Source organism: Pyxicephalus adspersus, chromosome 8 (genome assembly GCF_032062135.1).
Source record: "Pyxicephalus adspersus chromosome 8, UCB_Pads_2.0, whole genome shotgun sequence".
Classification (NCBI taxonomy): Eukaryota; Metazoa; Chordata; class Amphibia; order Anura; family Pyxicephalidae; genus Pyxicephalus; species Pyxicephalus adspersus.
This window is the reverse complement of record NC_092865.1, coordinates 54,269,615-54,287,357: the sequence shown is the minus strand read 5'-3', so window position 1 is coordinate 54,287,357 and position 17,743 is coordinate 54,269,615. Positions and strand designations below refer to the sequence as shown.

At 40.0% G+C, this 17,743-nt stretch overlaps 1 protein-coding gene and 1 long non-coding RNA gene across 5 annotated transcripts in view; one reads left to right on the top strand and one right to left on the bottom strand.

The window, feature by feature from the left end:
• The window catches only part of LOC140337150 (uncharacterized), a 34,305-nt gene extending 20,419 nt beyond the window's left edge, over nt 1-13,886 (top strand). The window contains exons 2-3 of the long non-coding RNA XR_011921995.1: nt 12,946-13,084; nt 13,259-13,886. This is a non-coding gene — a long non-coding RNA (uncharacterized lncRNA). The remainder of the gene's footprint in view (nt 1-12,945; nt 13,085-13,258) is intronic.
• The window catches only part of PDZRN3 (PDZ domain containing ring finger 3), a 159,248-nt gene that overhangs the window by 20,581 nt on the left and 120,924 nt on the right, over nt 1-17,743 (bottom strand). Inside the window, exon 1 of one of the 4 annotated variants that reach the window (XM_072420721.1) lies at nt 12,113-12,270. The exons of the other annotated variants lie outside the window; for them this stretch is intronic. Coding sequence (XP_072276822.1) covers nt 12,113-12,181 — 69 coding nt within the window. The 5' untranslated portion in view covers nt 12,182-12,270. Of the gene's footprint in view, nt 1-12,112; nt 12,271-17,743 lie in introns of those variants that run through there. 4 annotated transcript variants of the gene reach the window in all.

Genomic DNA, 17,743 nt, shown 5'->3' with positions numbered 1-17,743 from the left:
TATTACCCAGTGCAATGACCACAACAGGTATGAAGACCCGCAATCTCACCAAAGGATATGAAAAACCATCAGAACTACAACGATATAGATAAAGCACAACTCACTTTCTCTGATGGGGAAGCTCTATCAACACACAGTTTTGCTGTTCTGTATTTAGTGATTCAGATCCTGTAGAGTTTCCTATAGAAAAGGTTGCAACTACCATTGGGAAAGTAGTGGCTGTGATCCAATAATTCCTTTAGGCCGAGTAACACTCCAGTACTCCAGTATCTACCAGAAAATAAAGTTTCAGTTTAGGTGACCTGACCCTTAAATAAAGATCGCTTATTTTTCAGCTGGACTGAATCATGGGAGGTTTAGTATTTTTCCTTTACCTTTTCTTTATGTAACAAAGCTTCATTTTCTGGACTCGCAGGGATGAGATAATGTTTTGGAACCAGACACAATGTCTATTGGAGCTACAGATGTCTGACTTGCTTTGGGTTATTTAGCACCAATGAATGGTAAACATTTGTATGCATACTAAAGTGTTTGTTGGCTGCTTTTGATTTCGATGTTTCAGGGAGGGAAAGTTTGCATTCAGGGCCTCGGTTTTGGGAACTGTCTGAAAATCCTTGGGAGACATTGGATTACCATTCATGGCCCAATATGCACCCTTGTTTTCTCCTCAAGCCGCCCTTTCTGCTCTGCTAAACAACATAACTGAGATCCTAAGATGACGACATTTTAAGGACCAGAAAGGACCCTACAGAGCAGCAGAAGTGTTTCCATTTTTCTGTCCGCTGGATTCTGTAGAAGCAGTTCAGGGTACAGGTTAAATCAGCCTGCTCTCTCACTTAATCCTTTCTTCCCATCCTTCTAAAACTAAACCATATTGTATTATAATAGACTCCTTCCTTCATGGATGCCATTCAGGGAGATGTGGTAAATGGCTCGAGCTCAGTCAACTACCTCACAAGACAAATTACACATCCTCATTTTGCTTTGTGTGATTTTCAATGGCAATGAGTCGGAGGAAGCAACATCTCTTGCAGATTGTAGAAGGCAGAAATCAAATGGAAAAACACATTACTGAAAGGTTCAAAACTTTAAGGAGAACTTTAAAGTGGAAAAACCCCACAATCATAAATTAATAACAGGAAAGGCTGTCTGGGTTTTCCTCTTGTTTTGGCCACGTTGTGTGGAAGAAATGCCAGGCATTCAATGGGTATTGGGCAGAAAATATTTTGAGTAATTGGCACATCCAAAACACTAATTTATCACACCCAAAAACCAAATCTGACAGTTCCTAATAAACCTAAAATAACCCTTAAACTCAAACTGACCCTAAACCTAACCTTTCAACTCAACCTTACCCCGAACCTTAGACATACCACTAGGATTTCTGTAATGATGCCATTGCTGATATCATATAGAAAATACTTGCTATAAAATAAACATACTGTATTTTGGAGAAACGACACTGTCACTATAGGACAGCACTAAGCAGGGAGGAATCAGTAGTCCATAGGAGGGACCAGATATGGACAGCACAGAAAGTTATCAGCTCACAAAATTTTTTTTACTTATTGAACAAAAAAGTTATCATTTTAATTTATTTTTTATCTAACAAACCAAAAAAGGAGCAAATATGAGTAGTTCATTGATAGGATTAACACTTTAAAATCCCTCCAAGGGCACAGTCTGATTTATCAGATATGTCTACATTGTAAGATGCACAATTTGTGTTCATTATCTAAATTAATTAAATCAAAAATATTGCTACGTCATGAGCTCCTTTAATTATCACCCTCAAGTGGATGGGATTATATAAAATGTGGTAAATGTCCGCTCAGTCTGGGGATTCCTCTTGGGACTCAGTATGGATGTGACCCGGGCAGAGACAATGAAAATATATAAAATGATTCTACAATACCCAGAAAACACCTAATTATTTATCCCAGACTTCATACAGCCTTTTGTCTGCCACACTTAATTCCTAAGTGGCGGTGCGGTATAAAGCTTGCCCGTCCCTCTCTGATGAATTATACGAGGGGCATTTTATGTGTTCTGCACATTTTATCCATCCATATGTTCCATTCCGTCTGCTTTATGTGACCCCCTTCCCTCCCTGCCACCTGCTACACAGCCATAAGCAGATGTATATATGGAGGCATTAGAAGAAATCGGGAAGGGTGGGGGAATTACATCATTTATTCTATAGAGGACAGAGATTCTGTGGAGAGTACATTTTCTTTTCTTTCTTAAAGGAAAACCCCAGCCAAAAGCAGTGAGCCATTGATGGAGTTTTATTATGCCCCTGCAATAGAAGTCCTTCAACTTTATAGTTTTATGGCAATTGGCAGAAAGTACCAGATATAGGAAAAACTGGATTTTGCAATGGGAAATGTTTGCAAAGAACTAATATAAAAAGTTTTTTAAAGTTAAAGTATAACATATTTTCCACTTGCGGCCAATAGGTAGCAAACCAGTGTTTTGTAACCAGAGTTCCTCCAGAGGTTACTAGGGATTACTTGGGCAATGAGCACTTCATGCCTCTCAGGTTAGTTTAACAGATATGAAAAATGATCCTTTTGGCAATTTGTAAGAGTGGCATTGGCCAGCAATGTAAGAAGCATTTTTATTAATTTTATTGTTAATAAACATGATTTATATAGCGCCAACATTTTACACAGTGCTGTACATTTAATAGGGGTTGCAAATGACATATGGATACAGACAGTGACACGGGGAGGAGAGGACCCTGCCCCGAAGAGCTCACAATCTAGTAGACATTCTTCCTTCTGACCACCACACTAATGTACTGTAAGCTGTGGATATATTAAATATAGCCAGGGTTTCCTGAAGACCTGAAAGTTATTTGTTAGAAAGTATGAGAAAGTCTGGCTTAGTGGATGTATACAGAAGGTGGCTGTATATATCATTAAGCACGGAGATGCAACAATAGAGAAAAAATGTGGGAATTTTCCTAATGCCAACGATGCAGCCAGTGGGATTTATTTCCGCACCTAAAAGCAAAGGTGTGAATGCCACCAAAGGTAAACAATGCCGTACCGCCATCGCAGGCCAGACTGTACAGCCTCTATGCCAGCCTAGTCTGCCAAATATTTTTAGTTCCAGTTCCAATAAAAACTGGCAGCAATCTTTGAAGTTGGGAAGAGCGTGTGTTACGTGGTGCCTCCAATAATCTCAAGAGCCGCTGCCGTTTTGTTTCTAGCTGACTGCTTGATTGTTCACTTGCTGGTAACGAAATATTCCGCCATTCGTCTGGATTTATGTGTAATAAAAGGGATTTTCCAAGTGGGGATTCACAGAGAGGAGCGATTATTCATCCGCAAGTCAAGAGGAACATTTCTACTGCCAAGCACTGATGAATGTCTAATTAAGCAGAGGGAACTAGCGAGCGGCAAGCACAGGCGCCGCACTCATTAGGAGACAGTTTACAGGAGAAGCCATATTCTAGGAGGCTGCACTTCTGAATTGTGTTAGTAATATATATATTATATATCTATATATATCTATAGATATATATAGATATATATATATTTTAATAAAGAGAACATTGTCTGAGATGTGTGCTAATAACTTTTTTGGTGACAGACATCTTGTACTATTAAACTCTGCCAATATGCCAAAATAAAATCAGCTAAACAAATCCATCAATATGAAAAGTGTTAATTTTGTGTACATGAACAATTCATTTTTAAATAGCAGCCATGACCTAGGAAAGCCTGCCCCATGCCAATGTGCTGCTGAGATGGACTCTTGCTTTGTGTTGAAAATGGTCTCTCTGCAGAGGCTCGTTGTACCCACTGCCGAGTCAGAGCTAGATCTCCTCACTCAGATCTCCTCCTCAGTTTGAATTTTGCTGAATGCCGAGCTGGCAAGGAACAAACTTTTCTACCTAGGCAAGCTAAATCAGGTGTGCTGTATGGAAATATACTCATCAAGAACAAGCTGTTATGAGTTGAGTGCTGCGTACAGAGCTCATCAGTCCGCAGCTGCTCATTCACTGTCCAATGACAGCCTGGGGGCTGTATAGCATATCTACAGCAGAGAGAATTTTAGATGTGTCTGGAGTTCAGCTTTATTCTTCTATATATCATTCTTGGATATATGGAGGGTCAGTTGAGTGAGGAATGACACATTTGTACATGAAACACTGTAATCAAAATATGTACCCACAAGCATGTAGAAATGTGTAACATTAAGTGGGAAATGATATAGTATAGTTCAAGAAAGTAAAAATAGACTTTTCCTCATTATACGGGTTGGTTCTACTTTAATACCTGTGCTTATGGCTACCTTGATATCATTGTAACCCATTGCCTTACAGGCTGTATAGGTATTTAATTTCTTCCATGTTTGGCCTGTGTAAGCCTCAGCCTGTAATAACAAGGTGTCTTTATAAACATTTTATTATGTAATTAAAGGTACAATACGACGTTTGCATGACAAGTGGGGGATGTTGTTCTGCATTATTAAGCACAGAGCAGCTAAAAATGAAATTGCTGGCTTACAGCCAAATCCCTTAATGAAGCGGAGAGCTTTACGTTATTAGTGGATGAAGAGGGGATCTTAGATGCGCTTCGATAGCTCTGATCCTCTTTGTACTGCTGCTGGTGAACAGATGCATGAAGGCAGCTCCTTGCTGATATAAGGGGGCTCTTTTTTTCCTTATACATTTAGTCCCTGTTGCTGTTTTTTATTAAAGGGGCTCAGACTCCAATCTGAACATGTGTGCAAGGAGCAGCAGATAGAAGCTGCCATTTAATGATTCCTTTGGCTGTGATATCACTTGCAAAAAAATAGAACGCATGAATATACTTACCTGTCCGCAGGCCAGAGTATTGAAAAGACACTGCTTCTGTGATCCCCAGCCCCTATATGCATATTTAACTAAGGGGGTATGTAGAATACTTGTTTCCCCAGCAGCTGCTGTGGTATCTTCGGCAGATTTTTATGTCACAACAGGCCATAGGGCCCAGTGGAAGGTACCAAGGCGTCCAGCAGGGGAGCGAGTATTTAACTCATTCACTGGTTGAATGCTTGCAGCTGGGGAGCAGAGGTGCAGCATTTTCCAATTCACATGCTGCGGGAAAGGTAAGTATATTCATGTTGATATCACTTGATGGGAACTTATGGACTTTGGAATTGGCATTATGTATGGTCCACTGCAGATATATATTACAATATGCCAGGCATTTATCATACCATTTTGGGCAATTTTCTGCCTGTGTCTGGGCCCTTTACCACCATCAACCGCTTCTTTTCCAGGCTGGTATTGCAAATACACATTGCACATTTATGTCCAATTAAATAACCGTGTGGTCTTCAATGGAAATTCCCATGATGCTCAAAAACAGCTGGATTTCCCCAGGATGTCTGCATCTCCCATACTGGCACAGCCAGGTGACAGTCGAATAAATCTGGTTATTTTTTTCATTTACCTGCATCTGACAGAGTGCAAAATATCTTCTATTATTCATCCTTCCACATCTGCTTCTGCCTGGGGCTCAGAAATACAATCCATGGTGTGTGCTATTACTTAACCAAAGAGAAAACTAACAGACAGATAACAGCTTCCGTGCAAGATGCAACACTGTCACATGACCTGCAGTTAACCATTTTAGTATTGATGATCGTAACCGGTAACCCTGCCTGTTTAAGACTAGAATAATTATTTAATAGAAATTCGCAATATATGCAATGCTATGGCTGATGGGTCTCTAAACCCCCCAATGAGATAAATGGAAGGTCACTCCTGCTCATTAAATCTTGCACACTGGCAATACTGAATATAATGTACCTTATGCTGCCTTCTCCGATGGGTTTGCACAGGTTGTACTGTTTATAAGATGACAGGTTCACTTTGCATTGCAATGTTCACCATATTAGCAGTCCTGTGAAATCAATATTATATAACCGATGATGTGTTACATGGCTGCAGACAAATGACGTCTCTGCACCGTTTCACTGTTTGATGCCTTCAGTTTGCTTTGATTTGCTCCACAAACTGGCCAAATAAGTCATAGACCAGAAGGCAAAGTCTGCAGTTCTACACAGGATGGATTTTCCAATGCAACCATCAAAGAGGACCTGTCACAGCAAAGACATGGACGCTTACACTAGCGACCTTTTTTTTTTAAAATACAGTTTGGCTGTTATTCAGGGCAGTAGATTAGGAATAAGCCGGAGACAGATGGTCAATTTAGCAGACTGAGGGGAAGCAATTTCAAAAGGCCAGCGGCAATGGCTGTGCAGGTGTATGTTTGACCTGGTATCAGCCTATGTGAGGAGAAGATGACGTACAAAGAACCAATCTGCTCACCTGCTGACAAGAAACATGCTGATAACAGGAAACACAGAGTGACAAACTTGTGATCATCCCTGTGCTGCTTCTTCTATACTATCCAGTATCTGGAGCATGTTGAGGAAGGAGACCTGGGCTTAGGGAAAGTGGGCTAAATAATTCTGAACATCAGACTGAGGACACCTAATGGCAAAAAAGTACTGCAGGGAAAATATGAGCAGAAAGTAACTATTGCAGTAAAAAAAATTCTATCTTTTACTGATCTGACAATTTTTATCCTATTATTTGTCTTCAAAAGCAAAGGTTTGCTTCCCAGAGGCACTATATCCCAGCTGCCATCTTTGTAGTGAACGCTTACATTGGGTTGCAACGGACAGAAACTTGTTTCTCGTATTTTATATTCTGTGCTGGAGAAAAACGTCTGACAAGTAACATGCACACAGACCTGCACTGTCGGCATCCAGGAGAGAAATGATGATGAATTTAAGCCCGCTGTCCCTTTGGGTGATATAAATTACAGAGATGCTGCAGACGGAAGACACAATCTGGGCACTTTCAGGTCTTAATTTGCAGAGGGATAGTAAATAGCAATGATTTATCTTGATTAAACTCATTAATTGGAAAAAAAAAGTTGGCAGTTCACAAGCAGATTTATCTGTTCCCTTCCAACATCCATACAAAAATCTTGCTAAGGTTTCACTCTGCCCATCGATCAAAATACAAAAAGAACAAAAACTTTCCTTACACACAACGCCCTCTGCTGCTCACACTGGAAACTGCAACTTTAGAATCTTACATGCTGTGCTGTAAAGGTATTCTGCAGTTTATACACAGCTACAGCTCCATATTTTATTTAATACACAATTCTACGTGCATTGCTTATTTCATAAAAAGCTTGTCATATTTTTTGTATAAAGACAAAAGGCTACTTTGAAGGAGGAGGGAATACGCCAGTATTCCATAACCTACTGTTATAGGGTGACAACAAAATTCTCTATATTTGCTTGGCTGGTAAAGCCAATGGACCTTATAGAAAGTGCTGTGTTGGTTTTCAAAAATTATGGATTATGTTATGAAGCCATTTTAGAGTTCTGCTTTGCAAATAATTGCACCAAATTTGAACTATAGATAGAATTTTGCAGAAGATCATCCAGTATTGCTTACTACATTATTTGTTTTTATTGCATGAATGTGTCTATAAGCAGTATAGCTGTTGTTTTATGTCATGCCCCTATAGGTTCATTCTAATTATTATTGATTACAAATCTCCAACATCCCCTGCAGCATGGTGTACAATAAGCTGCACGGTTATATAAGGTTCAGGGTCTATTGCATCATCAAAGCATTCTCTTGGCATGGACACAGCAGAGTCTTTGTCTACACAGCTTAAACAAAGCTTTAAAGCAAAACTAAACCTATGATACTCACCTGTTCCTGTTCTGTTGTGGGGTGCCGCCATCTTTTTCCTTTTACCACCCAGATTGGCTGAGCCAGGATGATGTAACCGCCATGGTAATTCATTCATTTCTAGCACATGAAAGGGAAACCAGAATTGCAGGGTATTACTTGCAACAAATGCCGCATGTGATGCGCTGTGAAAATTTGACAGCTTGGCAGTGATCAGGCTAAGGACAGTTATTGCAAATAGGACATTGCCTGTTCCTTACTGCAACAATGTACCCATAAAAATGTAAATTTCTGCTCACCTATTGGAGCCTGGCTTTTCTCTTACTGTTCATTTCAAAAAAACATTCTGAAGGACTTTAGTGCCTGATGACACGGGCCTCTACATTGCCACATATGGTAAACCCCACCCCTTGACCCCACCACAAAACTAACCCCTAAGGTGCACCAAGTGTGTCTAAGGTGTTCAAAGAATACAGATCTAGTGTTAAAAAAAATTATGAGGACATATGGATCCGGCCAAACAAGTTGCACAACTGCCTTTTGTGTAGTTTGATTGGCTAACCACCAATAATATTGCAACCCAAGGCACTGGTGAAAAAATGCATGGAGGCATGCTCTATGTCATGATCAAACAGCACAGCAGGTGACAACAGGTAACCTGCTTGATGTCTGATCATTGCCAGTAATTAGATTAATGGTTTCTCATTACTGAACTCGAACAAGTCTCCATTTTCTGAAAGGAGGGTAGATATATATATATATATATATATATTATTATACAGTATTTATATAGCGCCATCATATTACGCAGCGCTGTACAGAGTCCATAGTTGTGTCACTAACTGTCCCTCAAAGGAGCTCACAATCTAATGTCCCTACTATAGTCATATGTCATTAATGTAGTCTAGGTCAATTTAGGGGGGAAGCCAATGAACCTAACTGCATGTTTTTGGGATGTGGGAGGAAACCGGAGCACCCGGAGGAAACCCACGCAGACACGGGGAGAACCTGCAAACTCCATGCAGATAGTGTCCTGGCTGGGATTCGAACCTAGGACCTAGCGCTCCATATCTATATTCAGGCAGCTGAGGTTGGCTACAGCCTAAATACTGACAATTTAATTGGTCATCTTAACCTCACTGACCAATAAGAAAAGGCCTGGGAGGTGGGATTAGGCAGACAAGCCTAAAGCGTACCTAAACTCAAAAAAAAATTAAATTAAAAATTCTGCTTTTTTTCCTTTGTTTAAGGTGCAACACAAAAAAAGTGCAGCGCCATTCTCTTATTTCTAAAGCCTCATGGGATACCTACGTCAGACATCCCTGGAGGCTCTTGGGTGCTCCCTCTGTGCATGCCCGAGCATCTCAGGCATGCGCAGGAGCCTTTTCATGGGGAAAAAAACGTTTTTTTTCTCAACCTATGTCACCCGATCTCACGCCTGGGTCGGGAGACCTAGGAAGAAGAACAGGCAGAGGAGACGAAGATGGTGGCGCCCAGCTCGCAGACGGATGCCGGGATTATGCAGGGCCTGACGAAAGAGCCCTCCGGATGAATCAGACTGCCCTGCGGGATTGAAGGTAAGTGTTTTTTTTTTTATGTACTTTTGAGTTTAGTTCCTCTTTATCTTCAGCTGCCCAAATCTCTGTATCTAAGAATTGTTTTGACACTTGGTAAGGACAACTAATGAATTTTATTCTTCGTAAACCCGGAATGGAATATATATATATATATATATATATATATATATATTATTGAACTAGGTTCATCAGAATGGATACCAACCCCAGTTGAATGTCAAAATCCCAATATTTGACCTTAAATGTGTAAATGGCAACAACAAACTTCTCTTTGCTTCCCTTTGGTCATTCAAAAAAAAATCAATAAAAAGTTATATTTGTTGAATAAGTGCAAAAATACTAGATGATCATGAAAGAAATCCAGATTGTAAGGTCAGCCTGTGTTGCAATAAAATATAATACTGTGCTTTTTAGCCCTGACCAGTATGTGGACCACAAGTGGAGGAGGTTCTATAGTCCACATCTGGAGTGCTGCTCCTGGATTGATAAAATACAGTGAATGTAAATATAAAGACTGGCAAGTTGCAATATATTACATTTTTACTCTTGGGTGAAAAACAATTGAAAGCTACGGCTAACAATAAAAACATAAAACACAATCAACAAATATCTCATCAAACACAATAAAGTATTTTACATGTAGCTGTATGTTCTTACATTTGTACACAATATTGTCTTCTTGCTGTAAGGATGATGATTGACACCGTTGGATAGGAAGAAGAGAAGTGATCCCCTCCTGCCCGCTACTGCTGGATGTCACTTCATCCAGCCCATTGTGTCTGCAGATCAAGTCACTCTCTGGAAACTTGTCTGGCTCCACAAATACGGACAATTGTCCCTTCATTATCCATCCACTACAACACCTTCAACTAAATGCACTTTGAAGATTAAAGGAGAAAGATTCCCCACTGACAGATAACTAGGTGACAGGAAGGTTCGCTCACGCCAGCAACGCACTCCCGCTAACCTTCTTTTGCAGCTTTCTCACAGCTCACAAGAGAAAAATATAAAAAGCAGCAAAGCCCAGTTCCTTCATTAGAGATGAAACACTACAGCGTCCATTGCACATTACAGAGCACGTCCAGCTCCAGCTCCCCTGCTGCTTAACAGCCAATATAACGATTAGTTATTTCAGGCACGGCAGCAAGCTTCCAAAACAATCTGTAGAGCCCAAATAGTGCCAGGTAGCCTAAGGCATCCAGAGGGTTGCAGGTGGCAAAATACATGTCCTGGCATTTAGTAAAGAACCAGCTGAGAACAGAAATTGAAAATACAGAGTAAGTTTACCCACAAGTAATATTTCAGTAATGGGTAGCTGAAAGCCCCCTTGACTTTTTACATCTCATGGGTATTCCTGTGAGCTGATTTTTGGCTGATGTTTCGGGCTGTACCCATTGCCCTGCCCATTACTATGCCAAGTAAAAGGGTGTCTCTTTCCGTGCTACAATTTACAGAATAAAACCCAAACATCCCACACAAGGAAAAAGAAAACATTTGCTTGATATCATGGTCCCAACAATTCTGTGACCTTTCTCAACATTGAGGAACCTTTTGGCTCTTTGTAGGACCCCTTATCCTCATTGAGGTGCCCTCTTACATCACTGGTCAATGGAGAGACTTTTGTTTTGATTGGAGACCAGAAAAGAAGGACTCCCTTATACTGTGAGAATGGCTACTTTATACTGATGGTCAGTGGTATTCTAACACATAAATAAACAGATCATTGATGTCAGGGATTTCTTATTTGGGAAGCAGAAACTGTAGTATAGGAAACTCCAGACAACTTCCAAAGGAATCAGGAACCCTTGGGAAAGGCTGCTGCCACTCATGACATCTACCACCACCAAGAACTCCGGAGGAGTGAAGTGAATGTTTTTCACCTAAAAGAAGGCAGAGCTGAAGTGCCCTCTTTCCTCCACCCACTTTCACCTGATGCAAACATTCACATCATTACAATGATCTTTTGTAAAAACCATCTGTTCAGTGCCCATACCAGGTATGCCAATTAGGGTCATTTCCCAGTACCCACTGAGGATCAGAGATGAGAACTAAAATGCAGAGATCAGGTCAACAGAGCCATCAAATAAAGTACCAGCAATAGGAGGAACTTTAAAACACTTCCAGCCAAGACAGGATAAGCTGGGCCTTGTAGTTCCCCATTAACTGGAAGTTTTGTTTTGAATATCTGTCCTTGGAGTTAGTTAGTCATTGGAGACTCATTAACCTTTCTCATTGACCATTATTAAACATTTTGGCTTCCTTAAGATAAAGTACAAACAGGTCAACAGTTTTAGGCAGACTAGAGACCAAATGCATCTAACATACAATATCATTCAGAACTAAACATTGTGTATGCCAAAACTGAACCATGAACACCAATATGTTTAAAGTGTTTCCACTTGGCTGCAGAAAGAATGGGCACATCCAAACTCTTCCAGTGCAACTAACCTAAAAGACAATTTTACTATATTTTTCAAATGCAGAACTATCAAGACAGTAAAACTCTCAAGCATAAAACGGATCGTGCAGTTGTGCCTAGGAGAATGTCAATAGGAATGACTCCTTTAAATCTAAGCATTTGGAACTATGGGCATGCCAATGGGAATGCCACCTTTAAATCCAAGCATTTGGACCTATGAGCATGCCAATGGCAATGCCACCTTTAAATTCAGGTACAGTCCCTGGAACATTTTACAGCAATGGCTTAGCTATCCTACCGATCTGAAAACGCTGGCAGTAGCGGCTAACCTTCCCAGAAGCTGGCACGAGCAGACGGCACGAATAGCACGTGGAAATTAAAATTTCATGGCATTACCTGGCAAACTTCGTAGAGTAATTTGTATTCCTCATTGGCTTTCCTCAGGCTGCATAAACTGCATCCCATGTTTGGAGGATATCTCAGAGGGGACACATGCGTGCGGTCGTCCAGTGCGATGAGGCAGAGATCCCAGGAAAGCAGTCACATTGATGCTGCTTGGTGGTGACAGCAGGCACAATGTTCCTCTGTGTCTTCTCTGTGCTGTATCCTCATGCAGCAGAGCCCTCCCTCCAGAGTCTGGCTGCTGTGCACTGGTCCGGCACACACACTAAATACCGCTCCTCATGCATATTAATCAGATCTCATTGCCTATTCAGATGGAGCCACTGATACACACAGCAGAAGTGAGCGCTGTGACACAACGCATTCCTTTTTTAAACAAGTGGCTTCAGAGCGACACTTAACCAAATGAAATCCTCAAAAGAATTTATTGCTATTATAAGTGCTTGATAAATAGCTACACTGATTCTACAGAAAGCACTTTTGTCTGATATGACCGATATATAAACAACGCCAAACAGCTTGTCATGGGTTTCTGGTAAAGTATTGTCAGCTGACAAAGTGAACCTGAGGAAAATGTATTAATATATGCTGTGGAGGGTCCCCTCCTCCTCCTGTATTTATATCTGTCATTTACAATCCTATTTATTGTACAGCGCTGCATAATACGTTGGCACTATGTAAATAATGTTTATCAATAATAAGGGTAGCCCTACTTGCTTTTTACATGTACAGTCTGTTTATTCCTCTTAGTAGGGCATGCACAATAATTGATTGCTGATTAGTTTTTGGTATAGTTGCATCACATGTTATCTTTTTGTATCCTCCAGGAACCTTATTGGTTAGATCTCTGCCCCCAGGGTCTGCACACCTGTGGTTAAAGTCAGGTCCTCAGGCTGACTGTGCTGTGAAGAAGTGCTGCATGAATTTCAAGACTGGATGGAAAGAAATACATATCTTTTAGCATAGGTAATATTACAGTTCTCATATATGAATTTTATCTGTGTATTTAGCTGTCTGCCTAGAGTTCCGCTTTACAGCAAATCAATGCTCTGGACAAGAAAAAGGTTTGCTTTTATCACATCTCCCACCCCAGCATATACTGTACTTACCTTTTCTTTGCTCTACTTCTGCTTCATTCAGGGTCGAGAACTTTGCGGTATGAAGTATGTGACTGACACCATGTGACAGCATTTTCACAGACGAAGTTCGAGGCCCTGTCTAAGCTTCAACTTCACACACTTCTGTATACTTCTATATAAACATTTGGTTACATTAGTGGAGATGGGAGCAAAGAGGAATAAAAAGGCCTCGCTGGAAGCTCTTATCTCAGGGAGAATCACTGTGTGCCATTTATTGGCCATTTCACATAGGCAAATTATCTTGGGAAGCCGAAACTTTTGGCAGCAACAAAATATTAACCAGAAAAGGGAAGTTATTACACCCAAATATGTAAATATTTTATCTTGAAAGTAAAAAACTATGTTAAAGAAGTTATCGCTCAACTCACCTATAGGTAACCTTTAGATTTAAACCCAAAAACAAAAATTGTGAATTTGTCATGTTTTCTATTGTTATATGTGGTGGCTGCATTATTATTCCTTTTTCAGGCTTAATACATTTGCAGCAAGGACAGAAAACATTCCTATTTATCGCTTATCCCTGTCACTTCCTGTGTACTAACAAAAATCCTAAACAATATTAGCAGTTTACCAAATTATTAAATTACAATTATTGTAGAGATAAGGAGAAGGAGAGGTGTTAGAACAAATCAGAGCAAGCTAGCATGACAACGCTGCTCCTCTTTTTTACAGTAGAGTGGGTGTTGTCATTCTAGGAAAGGAAATATATTACTGGCAGGAAAAAAATAAAGTAAAAAGCATGAAAATCTAATGCAGAAAAAACACATTTAGCGTAGTCTGCAAATGATTACAGTTTTGGTTTTACACTTTATGCTGAACCTAACCCAGTGCTTATATCTACCCGTCCTTAATATCACTTCTTCACATAAACTGGCCCTAAAAATGACCTCTTAGACTTAACCCCATAACCTCAGTTATTGCATTGTTACGGATTATCCCAACAAATTAGTAAATTCAGTAGCAGGTAATAATGATACATTAAATGCCACAAGCCAAAGCCTCTGCATCTAGAAATCCCAAAATATACCTCTGAAATCTCTTGGTTTAGAACAATCAAATGTGCCAAGTTTTCTGCCCTGCCAGAACAACACAATCAATATTGATTGGTGGTTGTGCGAGTGTTCTGTAAAAGTAAAATTGCTACCTGATACACAGATGAACTATAGATATTGGTAATATGTCATTGGCATTCATTTTTTGAATTATGCAATTAGACTTGCAGTAATGCAGAGGAGTGACAAGTCACATGAATGGGCTCAGTTTATATGAATGTAGGTGTTTGGGAGACTTGGAGTACAATGCACATTTGTAAAGCATTGCACTCTATTTGTAGTGTATTTAGTTTTTTTCAGTGGCAAGGACATACTGCTGCTTTGTAACTGAGGCCCTAAAGCTGACCATACACTGTTTGTGGGTGCTCAATTAGGTAAACAATTGCTCTGTCCTGGATGGTATTATTCATTTGGTTACTGTTGTGCACATCACCAGCACATCCAACGTGGCACAGTGGCTAGCAATCTTGTCTTTCCAGCATGAGGGTCCTAGGTTCAAATCCTGTCCAGGAGTCAGTATGTTTGCATGGGTTTCCTCCCGGTACTCTGGTTTCATCCCACATCCCAAAAACATACAGTTAGGTTAATCATCTTCCCCTCAAAATTGTCCTTAGATTGTGTATGACTATAGTAGAGACATTAGATTGTGAGCTCCTTTAAAGGACAGTTAGATACATGACTATGGACTTTGACTGAGCTATATAATTACTAGATAATAATATTGTTCTAAGGTAGTTCAGCCCTAGGTGCTTCCTAACAACCAGCAGCCAAATAAAATGCTCCCTACTGTTTACTATACCAACCAGAAGAGAGGTGTTGTTATAAGTAACAGGAAGGACGGGTTCTATTGGTAACTTTAGTTACCACTGGTTTTTAGGAAACGCTTCCTATTGAAGTCTATGGCCACAATCAAATAAAAACCTGGCATTCCACATCAATGTTCAATCGCTATACTGATCGAGAATGCCTTTGTTACGTCTACTAATATCCGGCGACTTCAAGAGTTCTTCATCTTCAGAAGAGGTAATATTAAAGCCCAAGAGAGATTAAAGAAGCCATGAGGTCTTTCAACCAGCAGCACCAACCTCAAGCAGAAATATGAGTTCTAGGTAGACAAACCCTCCAGCAGCAGGTCTATGATTTCACAGTAGGTGACCACCCAAGACCCCGATCAACGCCAAAGGTTAACAGAGATGTCCATTCTTTTCTACTGTCACCTAACGGCAGCAAAGGACAAGCCAGCAACTAAAGCAGAATGTCAGTGAGGTCTTCATTGTCTACAAGTGAACTTTTAACCTGCCTTTCAGGGAAAAAAAATGCTGGTCAGGAATTTTCAGTCCAATCTAATTTAACCCTGCCTTTTCTCTTCAATCTTCCTAATCCCTTACTGGGAGCAGCTATACAGTGTTAAATGAGTCATTTACCAGCAAAAATGGATGTTTGTTGGACAGTTAAAACCTCCAGCTATTGTTCAGCTTTAATGCACCGCTAATGCAATTACCGCAGCACAAGAGCATATTTTAAAGGTGCAGAATAAGTCTAATACTATACATCTCCCTGCTATTAGCGGGACCAGCAGGGGGCTGAAACGTGATGGGGAACACAATGGGGATGAATGGAAGCAACAAAGATTATGTACTAAACAGAAACCAAGGAGATATTTGCAGCAAATAGATTTACAAAAATTTTTTTATATCTTAGTGTTTACTTTCCATTTTTTATATTTTTTTGCCTATGTAGAGTTGCATATGAAGGTGAAAAATCACATTTCTTGATCAGGTCTAGGCCCTTTTTTATGTATGAATCTGCTTTAGTGGGTCTTTGCCATTACATTCTGTTTTGCTGGTCTTTTGACATTTTTAGGGTCAATGTGCTATAAATTGCAATAGCCAATCGGAAGGTAAGGTTACAGGTATAAGTATGCTAAGCAGCTAATTGGAGGATGCTGCTTTGTACATTGCTTATTAGCTTAATTCTATTAAAATTGAAATGCTGTGGCTTCAACCAGGTCAGTTCACAACATAAACATGCATGACACTTCTTTTCTCTATAGGTGGAAGAAAGACAGAAACCTGGCCATGGTACAATACGTCTTTCAGATTATGCCAAGCATTTATGCCCCCCCCCCCCCCAGCAGCCTGGTAGCCTAAAATATTTTGCTACCCACATATAATGCTCAATGGCTTCAAAAATGTAAGAAGATCAGCATGATAGTATGGCAGCTAGTATTCCTTTTACAAACACAGAGTCCTCCAAAAAAAACAATAATTTTTACTAAAACAAAATGCAACATTGACAATTTATTGTATCAATAATACAAATTATATAGAAATGATCCTGCATATAGTGAGATAAACTCATAGATAGTACAGCAAATAATGCTAATAATTAAAAAGGAAATGGACTGCAGCTCCACCTGCTGGTTTAAGGAGGTACAGAAGATGCTCTCACATGATCTTGCTATACTGGAAAATTATCTATTTTGTCCACAGTGTTGTCAATAGTCTGTAAAATATTGGACAGACCTTGTATTTGGCTTGTTTGTGTTAGGGGAGCACCAGTAAAAAAAAAAAAATAAACAATTTGAACTCACTTTTCTACGGTAATGCTCAAGACGGGAGTTACCAGAGCAGATAAGAGGGCGATGATGGGGTGGGCAGACAGTAGTTGGCTTCTATACAGGAACCAGAGATGTGCAGAATATTAAATGTAAAAGGAGACTGACAATTGTATATAGCATGGCTGGCTTTTTTCATCCAGTGTGGCCGTAATTATTACTATGCAGTATTTATATAGTGCCGACATATTACGCAGTGCTGTACAAAATTCATAGTCATGCCACTAACTGTCCCTCAAAGGGGTTCACAATCTAATGTCCCTACCATAGTCATATGTCATTATTACAGTATAAGGTCAATTTGGGGGGAAGCCAATTAACCTAACTGCATGTTTTTGGAATGTGGGAGGAAACCGGAGTACACGAAGTAAACCCACACAAACACGGGGAGAACCAGCAAACTCCATGCAGATAGTGCCCTGGCCGAGATTCAAACCTGGGACCCAGCGCTGCAAAGGACAGAGTGCCTGGTCTGAGCCACCATATTGTCTGCGGTATAGCATTCGCGGTCACAAAGCAAGGCAACCTAAACTTAGCAACATAATATTTTGATACGAATTTAATGGCCAATTGAGTTTTTTCAAGCAAAAGGTGAGAATAGTTTCACTTCTTCCAAAGCTGCCTATCAGTCAATAAGACGATTTTGCAAAAATGGGACTTCAAAGAGGATGAGATCAAAACCTCATCTACAGAAAAGTCATAATTTCCATATTACTATAACACTAAGTGTTGATATATATTATCAGTGATGGTAACCTATGTTTATATATTCAATCTATCATATGTTTAAATTGAATTTGCAGGTTAATGACAGGTT